We start from the raw sequence: 19,552 nt of genomic DNA, 5'->3' as shown, positions 1-19,552 counted from the left end.
CTTGGTGAACCATCTCGACAAATTTGGACTAGGTAATGTGCCCAGAAGAAATCAGTACTTATAAGAGTGGGAAGGAGTAAAGGTGTTCTCATCTTGACTCCTCTTCCCATTAATCTCCAAGCATTTTTAGCCTTCTCAAATTCAGTATCAGTAACTTCAGAGCTTGTAATTAGTAGTAGGAAGTTTTAGAAGGAGAAAAAGCTTCCACTTGGAACTGCAGAGTGAATCAGAGGGGAAGCTTTTGGATTCATGTGATGAACAGGCCAAGCCAGTGTTCAGCAGCTCCAAGGAAATGTGATGTGGCTGTAGCTGCTGTGCAGGTTCCCTGGGATATTTATTTGTGTAGTTGCTGCTTGTTGGGTTCCCTGGGATATTTTTTCTTTTTCTTATATTTGCATATATATGTGTACACAAACAATGAGATGGGAATGCTGGAGCAGTTGTGTCAAAGCCTTTATTACCTCACAATCATCAGTCTCATTTTCAGCATTTCAGCATTTATCTAGCAACAGCAGATGAAATTCTCTGTTACAAAGTCTTTAAACAGCTTCCTAGCCAATAGATTAATATTAAAGGCTGACAAGCGTTTGCTCAGGGCAGTTAATAAAGTTACCATACATCTAGCTTTAAACAATGCTAGCTTGTAATAGCTAAAAACAATGGATAAAGCTTCATTACTAAGCCTATATATTTCTACTGTCTTGCTTAGCATATTTTCCTGATGCCTGTCTCTACACAGTTCAGAGCCCTATTGTTTCTTGTCCTTGCATCTTCAGCATTCTTGCATTTCTCCATCCTGAGATTTGCTTTCACACAGCTTTCTGAGAGTTTTATACATTTTCTATTTCCCACAGCTGCTGCTGCCTCCAGCCCTTCAGAGCCCTGCAACCTCCCAAGGTGGGGCTGAGGGATGTCCTGTCATTCTGATTGAGCTCAAGTTAGAGGAGGATTTATTTAAGATATCTCAAATCTAAACAGAAATGAGTGCTAGGTTAGGCTTAATGACACTGTCAAAGGGAAAAGGGCTTGTGTAGGTATGCTTTGGTATCATGAAAGCTGCCAGAGCCTGCACAGGGTTTAACAGGAGTCATCACCAGAATGATTCTCATGAAGAACATCAGTCTTCCCATCAGTGGAAAGCTGGTCCTCTAATGTATTTTATTTAACACTTACTTCTAATTGGAGAAAGCAAATTTTTTTTTGTGAATGGGTAAAAAATTTACTGTTTCAATGTCCTTCTCTTTTAGCAAAAATCCCACTCCGTGTATATATATCATGTTCTTTTGTGCCAGTAATTATTCTATGATGCTACTGACCATTCTTCATAACTAAGCTTGATCAATACTTGATACAATCTTGATCAAAGTACTTAGTTCTTTTGCTGACCAGTGTATAACCAAAATTGCATTATCAAATTCTTCTCCATGTGAGTACATAAATGTTTTCTTACACTGTGTATGTTCTCAAAAATGCTTTATAAATTAGCATTAAGAAGTACCTTGTATAACTTTTTGATAAGCAGGTAATCAGATACTAGACAAGCTTCAATAAGCAGCAGGGAGCATTCCTAAAATCTGAAGCATTTTAAGAGCATAATGTCCATTGAAAATGAAGTGGAATGTTTTTAATGGGTATTTCAAAGCTTATTCCCTCTGGATAAATAAGTTACAAAATACTGCATATAAAATTTGAGACTCTTTGAAGTCAGTAGAAACTGTCCTGTTTGATTTCAGTAGAACTAGAGTTTTGCTTCCGTTGTATCTAGAGCAAGGACAGTTGAAAACTTTTAGAAAAGTAAACAAGAACATCTAAAAGACAGCAAAAAGAGAGAAACAGAGAAGTAAAAAGTGGAAATCACATGGTATGGGATCACCCAAAATAGAAAATATTGGTTAGTAAAGATTGCACTTCTCCAAAATTCTGCAAAACATAGTTTCACTGAAAAATCTATTCAAACCCACAACTTTAATTAAGGGGTTTAGCTGCCAAATAACATGTTGTGGCTAAAGCCAAGTGAGTATTACAGAGCCATTCATGAGCAAAGGCATAAGCTTTGTACTTTGCTTTTGATTTTCTCATGGGAAAGTAATATAAATGAGAGTGATACCTCCCTGTTGGCTTTAAATGTTAGAAATGCAAAGCATGCTGAAATTGTACATAATTCTCTTCCAAAGGAAAGGAAATAGCATTTCAATGGTTTTCCTCAGTGTCTCGTTGAGTTATGGTGGTGCACAATTATTCTTGCTAAATTACTCTACCAGATGGAAGGTAACATTGTATATTTAACTAATTAAGTTGTAGGGGACTGGAATTATATCCCAGAGCATAAAGAATCTATCTAAAAGTAAATTTATTTTGATTCAGTATGGTGGTGAAGGTGTAGTATGGATGTCCAATTAAGACTTCAAACGTGGCATTTTCTTCTCACTTTGGTTTACATGAAGAGATACTTTCACAAAGTTGGCCTTGCCTACAGAAGTTAAAGAAGATAAACGTGCCTTGAATGTCCAAATAACTTTGGAGCCAATATTATCTTCATTTTTCTTCAGTGGGACTGAACTCCCTTTCTGCTTTTGAGATGAACTTGGCCAATTCTTCTCATCTGCTAGGAGAGCAAGATACACTATATTTTGGTTGCTTTTGTTTTCTTGGCATCCTGTTGCCTTTGGACAACTCCAAAGTATGATTCAGCAGTATAGACCTAACCAGCTCATTTTTACTGATGGCATTGATGCCCTGTTAAACTGGGGGAGAAGATAATCATGTTTCATCATGAATTTCTGATGGTTGATGAAATAGTGGACTGTAATTTTTTTGTCTGACACCAGTGAATTATCACTGCTGGATATTTGCCTAGATTAAAATCTGTGGGATTTAAACACCCTATGAACTAGTTCTTTCTTTTATGGGGCTTGGGGAGTAACACAATCATGAACATGATTATTCTATAAAAAATAGATCATGTATCTGGGGGTCAAATGGTGACCATGGCAAAAGCCTTGACTTTGGGGGCTAGGGGATTATCTGTGACAGTTCTTCACTAAACAAAGTATTTTTTCTTGGTATTCAGTGGATTTGCGAGGAGGATTTAGACTGATGAGTGGGATTTGCTGTATTTGCAGAAAGTAGGATATTGTATTCACATTACTTCTTCCCAGCTAGAACCAGCTGCTGTAGATGGTCAGAAGAAAGAATAATCATTACCAGTGGAGACCTAACCAGAAGGACTGCCAGTCATGCATATCTTAATTTATTTATTGAATTACTACAATTCAAATGAGGGATACCCTCTAGTCAAGTGCCTGTTTCATCTTCTTTTCTTCTTTACACCTCCTGAGAGCTCAGATGTGAGTTGGCTCCAGAAAGTGCTATAAAGGTGTGATAAAACTACAGAATTTGATGACTTGTAGAGAAGATGAAAATTAATTTTAAACTATCCTCATTCCTTAATTCTATGGTTCAAGACAGTATAGTAGTATTTGCTTTTTAATCCCCTACTTGTTATTGGAAAAGGGTATTATTTTACCTGTAAGAAGATTAAGATGGGCCTGACATAGTAGTGAAATGTCATGGTTTCAGCAGATTTGAGATGTAGTGAGGATTCATAAGACTAGTGAAACCACTGCCTCCTCAAAACTGCTGTATAATCCTGTGGTGCAAATGCTAGGAGATCTGTTTCTTTGCTAAAAAAACAGAATTTATTAAAAAATCATATCAAGAGACCTGTTCTTTTGCCTTATAGGTTACATGAAGAACATATATCAACAGGAAATACATTATACTCTTCAGATATTCAAGATTTCCAATTCTGGCTAAACCCAAGCAGTACAATAAGAAATTTCTACATCTAACTCAATAAATTGTGCCTAGAAAGATAACAATTGTTTGCATGGATAATGAAACAAATATTTTATGTTTCATACAGACTGCAGTGAATAACAAAGAAAAGTTAGATATTTAAAATAGTTTCAGGGAACTGTTCATTTTTGAATCTGCTATAGAAAATTAATGAAAATTTGCTAATCTGGTTAGGTTGGTTTCCTTAGCCTGAAGAGAGCAGAAGGGCTGCAAGATCCCCTCTAATCTAATTAACTCTTTCACCATGTATTTCACTAGGCCTGTTTTTTTATTTAGAGAATGGATATTTACCTTAGTTAGTCTGAAAAAATAAAGCATTCTACCTTATGCAGAAGTAAAATAAAGCAAAGGACTCAAGGGTTTCACATATGACCAACATAAACTGAATGGCTGTACAGGAAACAGTTTCAATATATCCTGAAAACACATTAGGTGATGCAAGCCAGAAAAACAAAGCATCTCCACCCTGTACTGCTATATCTGGTTCTCCTGCCTTCTTGGGACCACCCAGCAGTCAGGTGGAAGCTCTTGGAAGAGCTTCGGAAGGCTTGTGCAAATACCTTTCACTCTTATTAATCTAATTTAAAACTCTTTCAGAAGTGGCATTTTAAATCATCAGGATTGAGACAGTCACTGAGCCCATAGAATTATACTACATGCAGACTACTACCATCTTCCATTCTGTCATCCAGTAGGGAAAATGTGTACATTGTGCAATACTGTCTTCCATTGGGATGTGGCCTTCTACAGCAGCAATCAGAAACTTCATTCAGAGCAGAGAATATTTACATGATTGTGAGAACCTTGTGCTGTAAAACTGTGAGATCACCAAGTCTCTCAGAACTCTTCACAAATCAGCTGAAAAAGCTGGAAACAGATTTTGTCCCTGACCTGTGTCTCCTTGCTTCTCTAGCTTTCTGCCAGGCTTTGGTTGCATCCATAGTTTTGCTGAGGAAGCCCAGATTATCCTCACATTTATCCTTTCTGCTGGTGCTTAGTGCTGTCTTGTGCATTTGATCCTGCCTACCTCAACTGAAGGGGAAACTGGGAAGTTTCTCCTTAGCCCACAGTTTTCAGACCAGCTTCTTAGGAACCTTAAGATGTGCCTTTTCTGGTTAATTTTGCTGCAGTATTAATGTGGGATTTGACATTTTCCTTGGTCTCCAGGTCGTAGCATAGCATCAGCAGTCAGGCTGCTTTATTATTTATGTGTATTATCTTGTTGACTGGGAGCCCACAGCACCCAGGAACTTGTTGAGATATGCAATGGACCTGACAAAATGAAGATCTATTCATAGTGTGTTTTTTTCCCAATTCTGCCCTCCTGCTCCAGGATAGATCACAACAGTATCCACATGCAGTATCTTCTTGAAAATATTCAATTTCCAGAGTGCTAGAAAGAAACTTGACAAAGGATAAACCAGTGGTATTCTAGCAATACCCCATTGTGCTCACCAGAGCCATCTTTATGTTTGTTTTGCAGTTCTGATTGCCTGTACCCATGCATCTTCATTTTTTGCTGTAACTTTATGCCAGTTACTTTGCTTTAACTTTATGCCATGGAGTGTTATGGTTGTGTGTGGTACAGCATAAAATCCTTGTCTGTACATGAGTATCTAGTACAAAAGTATTAAAAAAGAGCAATATGAGTGGTGTGAATAAACAGATTTCTTGACTATGTATTCAATTACTGATTCTTGTTAGATATGAGCCAGAAAAAAACCCCAAACTCCTGTATGGAGTACAGTGCAAAATATATTCAAATCAGTATCACATAGGACTCTTCACAGCTTTAAAAAATATAGCTAAAGAAACAGAATGTCTGTGAAGATTTGCTTTAAGATCTTGAAGTCTTTGGTTTTTAATTAGTTCTGGTGACTTAATTATGTTAGGGAAGTTCAGGCTGCTGTTTTAATAAGGATCTTAGTGGTAACAGTTGATACCTGGGCAATGGAGAACAATTTATTTTTCTCAAGTAGGATGTCAGTTTTGCCACTGTTGCTCATGGTGATGTTGGAACCTTTTTAGCCAAATTTAGCATTATTTACCTCAACTACCCTACAGCTGTTCTAAGCCAGTTTGCTCGTGAGGAAAAGGAAATGCTTTCACTTTAGTGCCTTTTGGAATCTGGACAAAAGCTCACTTTCTCTTCTTCAGGCTTCCTGTATATGGCTTTAGCCTGGAGATGAGGACCTGCTTGCTATGCGCTCTCTCCCATCCCCCATTTCCTGCCTGGCTTCATTAAATGCTGATTTGAAGTTGGCACACTCTTCCACAAAAGTACTACTGTGTTCCAAGAGTCATCAGAAAGTAGTGCATTATTGCCTTTAACATTCTCTTCATATATGTCTTCTCCCCATGCATAAAAAGGATTTTCATTCCTTCTTCTTAAATATCTCTGTATGTTTAATAAAAAGAAACAGTGAAGCAAAGCCATGTCAAGAAAACCTCAGCTCATTTGGGAGCAATCTGGCCCCAGGCTATATTCTTTAATGCTAGTATCTGCAAATTGCTAATATTAAGCAAAGTGGAATATAGGAATATATGTAATGACTTCACTGAATCATTTAACTATCTCTTGTATTTGGGCATTGTGTTTCTTAGGAGAGACTAGCTTTCTTTCACCTGATCAGTGATAGCTCATGTGATGAAATTAATTTGTACCTACATAGAAGCCTGTATATTTTCCTTTTTTAATAGTACAGTTACTTTATTCTTTCTTCCTCTATGAAGCCACTGTAAAATATGAGAAAATTCACACTGTTGTCTTTCACCTACAGCCAAAGTTGTTAATTCTGTAGACACAATTACAAGTCATGGCAAAATGTTAGGTAACCAATCCTTTGATTGCATGTCATATCTTCTGCTCTTGTTTAAACCAATCCTTTCTGTGTCTTTCTTATCTGCTTCCCACTTAGAATAATTTAAAGAGTAATACCAGCCCATAATTACCAGCACTAAAAAGACAATAAGCCAGGTAATAGCAATGAACAAGGCATATTGCTGCAACATCTCATTATTCCCAATTATGCTACATCTACATAAACACAGTCATTTTCAGACTAGTCTTTCCTGAAATCCTCTGAAGTGGATCACTCAAATGGGTATCAGCTGATTCCTGGTGAGAACAATGGCATGGGCTTTGATGACTTTCAGAGAAATTAGCTGTGTCTTTTTGGTTTCTTTGCAACAAAACACTTTCACATAATACATGCTCACTTTCTCCAAGTGGCAATTGATTAGTACTTTTTCCAAAGTGCTAAATATAACAGAAGTGCAAAGATTTGTGGAGCAAAGTGGCTATCAAAACAGAGAGCAACTAAACCAATATCAGCTGTATGCTGATTCTAAGATTTTAGGTTCACAGCCCAGCCAACCAGACTGCTGCCATGAAAATGTGCCATCCTGTGTTTCTTGTCCTCATAGCCACATTCCTGGCCATGTGCTCTATTTTTTCTCTTGTCTGTGGCATTTGGGCTCCTTGGGCAGATGACTCAGCCCACTATAGTTGGAGTCATCAAACCCAGCAAATCCCACCCCATTCTGCACCTCCAGCACTTAAGAGGCCCCTTTTCCTCAGGAAGGTGAGATACAGGATGTCTGCTGTATGGGGTAGAATTAATCTAATTTTGAGTTCTGGACCCCAGTTGGATGGTTAGCTTGCAGCAAGTTAGCCATGTGCATTAATTTTCTTGCTGTGTCAGTGTCCTGGTTTATGCTTGAATCACCATATGGATTTCCTGATTGTCTTTTCAATAATTCTGTGGTATTACTGTACCAAAAAAAGTTACTTCTTAGGGGCTTGTGTTTGCTTGAGAAAGCTACTCTGCAGTAAGTTGGGGAGTAAATCTTCAGCCTCAGAAGTTATTTGGCTTTAACTCCCCATGTGACAGTTTTCCCCATGGAGAATGCCTTTGTGTGATGAACAGTCAGCCATGGCAATGGATTAATTAATCTGAGCAAAGGAGCAAATAATGGGCAGTAAAAATACTTACAGGGTGGCTAATGCAAAACAGTTATTTTGAACATTACCCCTCTGTAGAACCACTTCTAAGAGCCACTAGTTAAAATATTGAGCCAAATATTCATTTGAAACATAAGGCAAATTAATTATAATAATTGTGGGCGGTTTGCTACTCAGACTTTTCAAATGTCTTGCAAATACTAGGGGAACAATCTAATTCAAAAAAAAAAGAGGTTTTAAAAATTCTTTTTCACTTTTAGCTAACATTCACATATCAGAGTTTAAAGGGCTAAAACAGTTTCTAAACAATCTTATGTATCTGCTTTGAGGCAGTCAGTGTGTATATATAGGCATATACATTTATAATTGCAATCCACATCTCCATATTTGAAGCTTAAAATACTTAATTTTGTCTTTTGAAGTGTCAAAAGAGAGTTGACAATTATAGATGTCTTATTATGTAGGAGTGCACCAAAGCACATAGGGCTGCTGTTGTGATCTGTGCTTCTTGCAGTGAACAATAATTCTGTCCCAGCCTTTGTGGAGCAGGATGGTTCAATGATCTCTGCACTCACACACAAAGCCAATACCTCAACCACTGCTGGGAATCAAGAAACCAGTGTTGAGTTCTGCATTTTTTATTGGACCAGATATCCTCAAATTGCTTAGATTTGTATATTTTGTCCACTGAAACCAGAATTCTTTTTGCTAGCCATTGAGTCCTAGTAAGTACCATGTTTGGAGCTGGCAGTGTCTCAGGGAGAAAATCCAGTAAAGCCGGAATTCGAAGCAAACACTCTTCAAGCATTAACTTTGATTTGCATTGTGAGATTTATTAATTATTGCCATTTTTCATGAACCTTCTTGGATGGCTAATCAATTCATACATTGACTTTAAAGTTTGTTTGCTGTGCTTATATGATAGATTCAGATGATGGGAATTTGGTAAACATAGAAAGGGAATTGCTGTGACTAAGCATGAAAGATTTACATAGAAGTGGAGAATTTCTTCAGTGAGTATTGCAGGGTATTTGTATTACATTCATCTGTCACAGATGCACAGACAGAATATGTACAGACATGTTCTCCTGATTTTAAAGAGTACAGAATAGTAGAAATGGAAATATATCTAAGTAAAAAAGGAGTGATGAGTGCCTTTTTTTTTAAATGTCATCACACCTACTGAGATCTGTGGTGATAGCATGTAATCATAGCCCATTATTATATTTTGTATTTTCAGTTTCATTGCAAATTGTATCTTAGATAGTAAACAAGTCATCAGTACTTTATTGTCAGAATCATTAATCTTGACAGTGGTAGTAGGTGATAAAAATAAATTTCCAGTTGATGTGTTTATTATTAAAGATTTCCAGTGTTGTGCCAGGCTGTGTATCTTGGTCTGAAATGTATTTAAGGCACAGAGGGCAGTGCATGGCCAAGGTCAGCGTGTGGCAGCAGGTTCTGCTGGTCATTACAGCTCTACCACTCCCTTACCTTCCAGTGGCCATTTCCAGCCTCCCTATCCCTGAGGAAACAGGTGGGACAGAAGGAAAAAAGCATGTATAAGATGGGCAGGGACTAGAATTAGAAGTGTAGGATTGAGTTCCTACCCCAAAGTCACAAATGGTGTAATTCTGAATTGGGTGACAATGTAATGTATTTTGGTTTTGTGCTAACTCTTACTCCTTCTTTGAGGCTGGGTTTAACTCTGTGCATAGGAGAGAGAACTGATCCCAGTTTCTAGCTGTCTCTGTTTTGAGATATTGCTTAGCCAATCCTCAGTTCCAGGAAGGGAAATACAAACAAACTCTATTCCACAGTTATCTTTCACTAGCTCTTAGCAGTCTGTTTGATATAGGGTTTACTTGAAGAACAAATAAATGACTACATGAAACATTTTATCATGCTTAAAATACTACTAAATAAAAAAGCACAGCAGAGCTGGCCTTCATATGAAAAGACTGTGTCCATTAAAGAAACAAAGGTGGAATTGGCCCAAGGTGCATTATATATAATCCTGGGTTTTCTGGGAATCAACCCTACTTCTTCATTTTCAGAGCATATATTTTTCTCTGTAAATGTTCTTAGGACACTGTCATAAATCTAGTTGCTTGGTGTGTTACTCAGAAAACATTAAAGTTCTGGACCTAAAATCACTGACCAAGAAATGTTCTGCCAGCAAGGCTTGTCGTAATTTATATTTCTCAGAGAAATCAAAAGGCACCAGTGGAGGTTAATCTCTGTTTCTGCAATTAGACCTAAATCCATTTATAGCATTCCAAGTTCCAAGATGTGTTTTCCAAGTTTTCACCTAAAAGAGAGATAAAAATAATGTAAATTAAATTTGCAGTCACTTATTTTTAATACTTATGGAAGTAACAATAAATAATGGGTAAGTTCAAAGTTGCAATGGAATGAAAAAAATACTGGGATCCAAAGGACTTCTGCTCTCTTCAACTCTTTCTTAATTTCCAGCCTAAAATGAAGTTGTATGAGGAGCAACAGGATGCCTGGGAAGGTTGGGCAGTAAAATCTCTGCCTCCAAGCCCTCCTGGGATCAAATGAGGTTCTGCAGGGTCAGTAGTGTCTGACACAAGCCGGGAGGTGGATTTGTAGTAACATGTTTTCTTCTCTTCATTTCCAGCTTCAGAGCCCAATTTGAAGGTACGTTCAAGATTAAAACAGAAGGTGACAGAGAGGAGAAGCAGTCCTTTACTCAGGAGGAAGGATGGAAATGTCAGTTCATTCAAGAAGCGTCTTTTCGAGGTGACAGGTAATTGAAAATGGGGAATTCTGTTGGCACAGCTCACAGAATAGAACCTGTTTGCTAAACAAAATGAGCATTTGCAGTGTTTGACCTCTTCCTGATGATTCTTGCTTTGACTTTGCATTGATATTTGGTAGATTCATGGCTTTTTCAGGTGATCAGGCCATACCTTTATGCAATCAACCATTACTAGTATATCAGACCTATATCAGAATTCCCTTGGTATCAGAATTATGTCACACCAAGATGAAATTAAAATACAACTTGAACAAACACACAGGTGTCCCTGTACATTCATTTTTTGTGACAACTTTCCACAGTATGTTGTGTGAAACTGAACAGAGATTTGAATATAAGCATGAAAGTTACTAAGCAAAGTAGCTTCCTATTAAATTATTTTCAGATTGTAATTTTCTGCAGCTAATTTGTAAATTCCATTTGCTGAAGCCTCTGTGGGATTCTTTATATCCACTTTATTAGTTTCAGCTGATTTCTTTACAGTTTTCACACTTACTTGTAAGTTATAAAGTAAAATATTTATCACCGGAGGTTTTTTGCTGATGCCATTGAAAGACCAGAAACATGAAAATGGATGTGTTTTTTTCCTGGCCCTTACAATAACTTGGAGCCTTTCAGGTTGCTGTTATAATTATTAATATTGACTATATGACATTTTGGACCTTTCATAACCCTGGTTCAACATTGTTGCCTGAAGTCTTTTTCCCCTTGCTTTCTATTCTCTTAACTTAAAATAACCCTTTATTTAAACGCCTATTTATACAAAAAGTACTATTTTAATATTTAAAAAATGAGAAAAAATATGAAGTTTGTGTGTCTCCACTTCTCTGATACCTATTGAAATATAATGCAAGAACTTCTACATGGCCAGTTGGTATAGCTGGGTATGGACTCACCAGTAAATCAAAGAGATCCAAGTAACAGCTAGGAAGCCTCCTGTGATGTCAGTCAAAGTGAAAACATATTTTTGCATATGAACTAAAGCATAAAGAGTGAATAAGCAAAGAAGTAGCTAGAGAATATTAGATGCCCCATTTAGATATTATTTGCTTTAACATCTTGAGTACTTTAATTTGAAAGATATCCCTTTAAAGAGAGCTACCTCCACTAGTGGATTCCTCTTTCTTCTTTAACCTTCTTAACTGTTTCCATTACATAAATATAATTTCTATCAGTGTAGAATTAGAATAACTCAATACGACAACATACAATGAGGTCATCCTCTCCCCCTTTGTCTTAGACACAATGTGGGACATTTTAAATCATGATAGCAAGCAGCCTTTACAATCCTATTTTAATATGCTTACATGCTGTAAATATTGCTTCCTATTTGTGCCAAAGATACAGTGACGATGTATGTTTTGCCATTGGTACTTGTGTATGTAATGATTGGTTCAAAATGGGTGCATCCCCTTCCTAGACAGAAAGGATAGCAGTAGGCTTCATTCTTGCAGAGCCAGGACTCAACAATTTAAAAGGAAAGAGTTTCTTTTCTTTACTCATTACAAGCTTTGTGTCAGTATCTTTGCCTGATACTGAGTATCATAACCATCTTTATGGGAAAAAAAAATACTAAACTTGTTTTATGTGACACAGACAGATCAGAAGGGGAAAGATCAAGGGTATCTTTCCTTGTTCATGGCAAAAAGAAAACCAAAGAAATGGAAGATGAATCAAGAGTCTTTAATGCAAGTAAATAGTGTAACCAATAGATATTTTTTCAACAGTGAACAAGCCCTATGCTATAAAGATTATATAATTAATCAAGATTATGTGTACATTTCCAGAGTGAAATTCATGTATGTCTAATCTGTTTTTCAGAATCCTCAGTCAGTAGCAGCTCCCCTGGATCAGGTCCCAGTTCCCCAAGCAATGGTCCGAGCAGCAGCACAACAGAAAATGAAACCTCGGTTCTGCCATCTAGCATTCAAGCTGAGGTAAGACTCACTATTGTGAAGATAATTGCTCAGGTTTCTAGACTGAAGAGGATGGCAAATTTGATTTGATCATACAAGCAGTGTAATTGAGGTACCAGGACACTACAGGCTGATGTCACAGTATGTTAAATATGTGGTGTATCTTTATGTACGAGATGCATGTTCTCTGAGGTAACAAAAGTTCAGGGAAAAGCAGCAGTAGTGCTACTGGAAGAGTGAAGGGAACTGTGAAAGGAACTTGGTTACAGAATATCACCTTCTGGGATGACCTGAAAGAGCTGCTCAGTGGTGAATGCTTATAAAGAACTCCTGCCAACAAAACAGTGGTTTAGGCATTGGTTATCCTAACATGTAAGATCTAGGTGGTCCCAGGTTCCGATGAATGCTGAAGTAGATTTCTTTAATCATAGTGTTGTAGTTCAGTGACTAAATCCTTGTCACATCTCCCTTTTATTTTACTGTATCTCAGTTTCCTTATCAGGGCAGTACTTAACCACCGTAAATGTCATGGCAGAATTCCTGAATACTTGTTTTGTAAGGTGAGATTGTGAACGGAAGGAATCTTAACTGCTCCCGATTCTGTTTCATACATACGTGCCTATAACAACAGGAATGCAGATGGTAAATCAGTTGTGATAAACCTCATTTAGCACAGATGACATGCCCAAGTCATGCTTTCTCTGGCAATATTGTAAAGGGACAGTAAACTAATTTGATTAAGACTCAAATTCCACAATATTCTATACCTAACCTATACTTACTCCAGTTCCTGCTTTGGTGGCAAGGTTTTTTATTAATTGTTGTTTTATGCTGTTTGTATTAGAAAAATTGCATAAGAAAATGTGATTTAACAGAGTTTTAGTTAATGGAGCTATTTCTCCAGGTCAGTGGCAGGACATTCACCTAAAAAAAACCCCTGGAATGGGCAGTTCAACCTCCAGCAGTGACTTTTCCCCATAATGAATTAATTGTGTGTGTGAACTATGATCCAGGGGGCAGGTGGGTGACCTCTGCACACTGATTAGTAGCCTCTCTCTGGCCCGTAACCAAAAAGAAAAAAAAATTGCATTGATGGCTAACATGTGGTCTTGTCTCATAGCCCCACATATGTGACTGCAAAGAAATTTAAATGATGCAGAGTAAGATCCATCATTAGGATTAGATCAGATCCTAGTTCAGTGGAATTAAGTTGTGTATTTTACTACTGGGAATGGTTTAGGTTGAAATTGGTAATATGTGGGTGTTATTATGTGCTGTATTAGACAGGAAATCTTATCCAATTGGATCTTCTATTGACTCAGGGATTCTACAAAATGGATCGGCATTTGTGTCTCAGACTGATATGTGGTGTTCATGACTCTGAATGTTGTAGTTTCTAGACTCTTGAACTATCAGAAATACCCACAGGCTGGTCAGGCTGGTGGTCTCTGGGGAGATTTGGAAAGGTTGTAGCAAGAACCAGCAATTATATCTATTTGCTAGTAGAACATTGCATTGCGTATTATTTGCCACGTCTGAGCCAGACATCAAAAATTACAACCCAAATATACAATCAAAGATGCTCAAAGGAGCCTAAAATGTTTCTTTAGAAGTTGAGCTCTGCATGCTGGCATCAGTCACTTCACTTGGTGAAATGTGCTAAGAAGATGAAACTACAGACTTCCACTTCTGGATCCACTTGGGGTTTTCTTTACCTCTCTGGTTACTTGACTCTCAGTACTGTGGTCCTGTGGGTTCAAACATTTTTCCATAAATCTCAGCTTCAGTGATTATTATTTCAGTGGGATTTTCTTTGGTAGCTTAACAGCAGCCAGCAGTTCAACAAACTTCTACATATCTCTTTCCTAGTTTAGTGTTAGCCAGCTTTCAAAGGCTATACAGCTAATCAATTTTTAATCAGATTCTCAAAGTGCAGAAGTTTCTAATAATAGGATGAGTGTTCCAAAATCACCCAAAATATCCCTTGTTTTTTTCTGTAATCCCGCATGACTCACTTTGCTGTTGTTTCATAATCGTTGTTGTGACATTTGCAGTAAGTGTTGTGCTCATATCTGAGTGGGTGGATAGCTGTGGTTTTCATGGCAGCAAATAAAACACTTTTTGCTGGGGAAAAACAGGTTGCTATGACAGAGTCATTTACCAGTAAAACATGAGTCAGTACCATAAATGATTATACTCCAGTGCATGGACAGAATTAGAGCATTATCAGTAATGAAGCAGATTTTTAAAGTATTTTTGCCACATCCATTGGAATAGTGAGACTTTTAAGTGGTGTACTCACTGGAGCAGACAGTCTGGTGGGTAGACGTGTACAATTTTTTGAATGAACAAAGGTGTACTGCACATGCTGCAGCTTTGCAGATTATCTTTTACTATCACAGTTCCCTTAATGGTACTTTCACGACCATTTGTTAAAACACTGGTCTCATTATATGAAACTTGAAAGTTGAACTCAGGATTTTAATTGCACCTTATAAATAAAATCCTGTTTTTATTAGGCACAGTTGTCTCCAGTATCATCAAGGTTCACCGCAGTAGCTATTTGTCTCCTGTAGCATGCCATACCCTTTCAGGTCACCTGCTGTGCTGGGACTAAATCTTACTTGCCTGAGAAATGCAAGCAGAATTGAGCCCCTGCACAGCATGTCCCTTGAGTTCAGAGGGACAACCTGCTTTAGTCATGTGAAATGATTAATTTTAGGCATTCACGGTCTGGTCAAAAGCCATTGAAGGCAATGGAAAGTTTCCAGTTGGTGGAACTGGGCTTCAGGTCAATTTCTTTTTTCTATTTGTGCTTTGGAAAGCAGTATTTCCTAGAATATCACTTGATTATACAGGAGATATAAATAACATGTGACAGATAAACACATATTTGTTTTGTACAACTCCACAGCTTCATGCTTTTAATGCTCAGTTTCTTGAGGTCATCTTCATGAGGAGCCAGTGGGAAAATGTGTAGGTTTCTTACCAGCTGATGAGGTTTGTGTCAAGTGTATGTGAAGAGAGTCTAAATTATTTTTTTCAGAAATCATCCCAAAAGCCTCAGGAAATACAAGCATAAGTAATTGTGAATATTGAAAGCTGTGCCAGTTAGCTCCACAACTGACAAGTATTAAAGCCAAACCATTTTGTCTTCCCCTGGTAATCTATAAATGTGCATATCAACATGCACACATAGAGGTTTCTGCTTCCCAGCAGGTCCCACAGAACAACCAAAGCACAGTTGTTCATGGTTTCTTGTTGATCATCGTGCTCTGCTGCACTGAGTTCTTGCACCCTATTTTAAGAAAGAGGATAACTCTGTTGATGGGCTATTTTAAGCATCAGAAAGCAGAATCTGTTGACCCACAGAGCAGGTACTTAGAGGAGCAAGTAGGGCAGGTTGCTCTTTGGGGTAGTTTAGGTGCCACTCCAAGCCACGATGAGGACATGACTTAGCCACTGTGCTGCCAAATTATTCTCTTGGCAACTCCTGCATGTGCCACCATTGCAAGGAATTGTTGACCATGTAAAGGGCAAAGCTGCAGCTGGGATCACAAGTTTCTGTCTCTGGGGGACCCTGCTTGAGTCTCTTTGAAGCTTACCCATTCTGGGATTCTGTGATACACAGAATCTATGTGTTTCTATGCAAGTGGACTGCTACATTTATTTTGGGAAATGAGGTTAAACTGATGCTTAGGATAATATTACCTGAACATATTTTTAAAAATCAAACTCTTATCAAAATGAAAATGACAGGTTATTAGCACTATTATAAATTAAATTAAGAGGCTTTTACTAATTAACTCCTGTTTTCTGTATTAAACTTCTGTGATAAATAACACTATTGCTTATACCCAATGAAATAATCATGCCTGACCTTAGTGGTAGTGTGTTTTGCTGCTATACACCCTGCTGTTGTTATTTTTATTAATTAAATCTTAGAAGCTAATAGTGGTATGCCAAAAAACAAATATTAAACATAAATCTTTGAAGTAGCTTTGTATCAATGCTGCCATTATTAAAAAATTGATTATATCCTAGGAGGAACATTAGATTGTTGTTTTTCACTTAAATATGTGTAGATTCCCTCCATAATGTCTCCATAATCTTGACATACTTGCATTTATTCATGGTCAGAGGTGGCTGTTATCAAGGCAAGACACTGTTGGCCAGGAATTAATGTAATATACAAGTGGAGCTTCTTTGTTTCCTATGCTATCTGTTGACATTCCCTAGGTACCAAAAGAAAATTACAGGGATAGACTTCTACTGTTATTGTCTCAGTGATAGGTCGTATCTCCAAACAAACTGTATGAGGAAGGTTATGTTTTGGAATAACATCCTGTGTTTTTGTGCTTAACCACTTTCCATTGATGGTCTGAAGTTGCATTGTATTAACACAAAGTATTTTACAGAGTTAATTGATATTCCAGGTTTGTCCGGGGGAAAATCTACAGCTCCCCACAACATGCTTGACAAGTTATTATATTTACTTTAGTCAAAGCCCGAGTGTGCAGTATCCCTCTTGGAGGTGGTCTATTATTGGAGTCCCATATGCTTTTTGTTTGGGAAGAAAGCAGTCACTGTGTCATACTGTTACACAGGGTATTCTTTTTCAAGGATGTTGTTCCCTTGGGGACCATATCATGCCAGAGTTCCTAAGTCTAATAAGACCTTTGTAGCTCTTATTGAGTCAAAGTTCTGGGAGGAAAGCAAGAGTTAAACAGAAAATATAATTCAAGCAACCATACTAGACCACATGTTGGAAAATATCACTTCTCAAGCAGAAAGGCAAAGGCTTCAAAAAGATTCCTGATGTGGTAATCTTTTTATGTTTCTTCCCAATTAATCTGTGGAAATAAAAGGGTGATCTCTGTAGAATGTCTGGTTTTATTTTAAAGTAATTAAAAATATATCAGCAGTTCCATGTCCTTGAATACTAGATCACAAGTCTTCAAAAGAAGTGTTAAAAATTTAAACTTGAATGGATTAGTAAAGCTGTGAGGGGTATCCCATCATCAGAGAATGACAGGATGTTGGTTTTGTATATATGCAGACAGAGAGAGAGTCTCTTCTTTTAAGTGGCAGATGCCTTACTTTCTACACAGAACTTCCATGTTAATGGAAGCAAATAATGTGTCTGAAACATACCCATACCATAGTCTGGCTCACAAAAGACATGGACTAGTTAAAAACCACATTTTGTACATTATAACAAAAGTCATAACAACCATGGTAAAGGTTTAATGCATCCATATTCATGATTCAGCTGGATATAATCCTAAACTCACTGGATAAATTCCCACTGAGTTTCTTGGAGTGACTGTCCAGTTGATGAGAAGAACTGATGTTGAGTTGATGAGAAGTTCATAAGATGGTCTAGGAATCCTCAAGATTTTAGTTTTCCATGGAAATTTGATTTACTAACCAAAGAATAATCCAAGACGCTTATCAGTTGTTTTCCTAAGAAAAGAGCTATCAACAGTGTTTTTAGAGGGACAGCAGTTTTCTGCATCTGAAACTCCATAGGGATGCAAACCAATGACTGGTACATAATTTGCCTTCTGTGTATTGGGGTACAAGCATAAAATAACCACGATAAAAAGCTTGGAGATTCACTTTTGTTGGTTTTCCCCTTTTATTCCAGCACCTGGTTTCCCAACAACGCCTTTTGATACAGGATGAATCAGTGAACTTGTTGAGTCTGTACACATCCCCTTCTCTGCCCAACATTACCTTGGGACTTCCAGCAATACAACCTCAAATCAGTGTAAGTGACCCCTCTCAAGCCTTCCTGCATACATTTACTTCCAGAAAACCTGCTTTCTGATTATTCTCTTTATATTTTTAGCATTTTGGAACACAAGTGACTCAGATTAGGAAGCAGACCTCTCAATGCATTGGGCAAAATCTGGATATTTAGGGGCACAACTTGAAAGCAATATTCATTTTTTATCTCAAACAAGTGCCAGTGTAGATCTTAGCCAAATATGGGCCACATGCATTGCATTTATGCCAGATAATGGATTTTAGACATGGCAAGAAGCATATGAGGAGATTATTTAATGTAAAACTTTAAATTATATGATAATATCTGCATGATAAATTACAGCACCTCTAACTTTTTTATGAGATTTCAGTAATGACCTAAACTGAGCTAGAACATTGTAGGATAAGTATGTAGTATTCTTCTGGCTCAGTAAAATACCTGAAAATTTTGCTACTTTCAAAATTTACAGCAGGTCAAAATTTACCTACTTTCCAGCAGCAACAACAAAAAAGTAAAAAACTGATATTTGGTGGCTCTGTACAAAGTGTGGGAATTGGTAACTTCTACAAAGAAATTAGGAGCTGTAAGCACAATTTTCAGTGGTGGTAAAAATAAAAAATTAAATCTATACAATCCACAATGGTTTGTAATGATGCTACTTAATTCCAGTGCTAATGTAGTTTCAAGTCAAAGTTCCATGTTATTTTATGTCTTTTTCAATACATTTACTGTTCTTAGCATGAATACATTGGTGCAATCTAAGATTTTAACACCAGGTACAGAACTTTGCAAAGAAAATTGTGTAAACCTGAAATCAGTTTTCTAAAAGTCTTCACAAATTATTGTTTTTAAAGGATGGAAAAACTGAACATCATGAAAAGTAGTGCTTACTTTCTCAGAGGATATAATCAAAATTTAGTTAGCTATTTCACAAAAATATAACTAGCTTCAACTAGCTTCAAAGTAAATTTATAATATTAAAAAGAAATGAAAATATGTTTCATTTGCTCACTCAAATCTTGTAAGCTTTTGATGTGGCCAAGTAACACCAAATATTACTTTTGGCATTAGAAAAAACAAAGGGATTGATTTATGCAAGTAATGTTTATTTCTGTTACTAGAATAAGCAGTTGCAAATTGAATGTAAAACTTACTTTGTTGTTTTTCAGGGGAGGGTTATAGCAGTGTGAAGTAAGCATACACCAAAAAATATTGGTGAAAGCCTTACTTCAGAATTTATGGAATTCATATTATCA

General features: G+C 37.1%; 1 protein-coding gene across 12 annotated transcripts in view; it reads left to right on the top strand.

The window, feature by feature from the left end:
- HDAC9 (histone deacetylase 9) overlaps positions 1-19,552 on the top strand; it is a 452,666-nt gene that overhangs the window by 236,922 nt on the left and 196,192 nt on the right. For all 12 annotated transcript variants that reach the window (XM_079302270.1, XM_079302269.1, XM_079302266.1 and 9 more), the window contains 3 exons: positions 10,467-10,595; positions 12,429-12,544; positions 18,174-18,296. In XM_079302270.1, the coding sequence (XP_079158396.1) occupies positions 10,467-10,595; positions 12,429-12,544; positions 18,174-18,296 (368 nt within the window). The remainder of the gene's footprint in view (positions 1-10,466; positions 10,596-12,428; positions 12,545-18,173; positions 18,297-19,552) is intronic.

This window comes from Erithacus rubecula (assembly GCF_903797595.1).
Source record: "Erithacus rubecula genome assembly, chromosome: 3".
Lineage (NCBI taxonomy): Eukaryota > Metazoa > Chordata > Aves > Passeriformes > Muscicapidae > Erithacus > Erithacus rubecula.
This window is presented reverse-complemented; position numbering and strand designations above follow the sequence as displayed.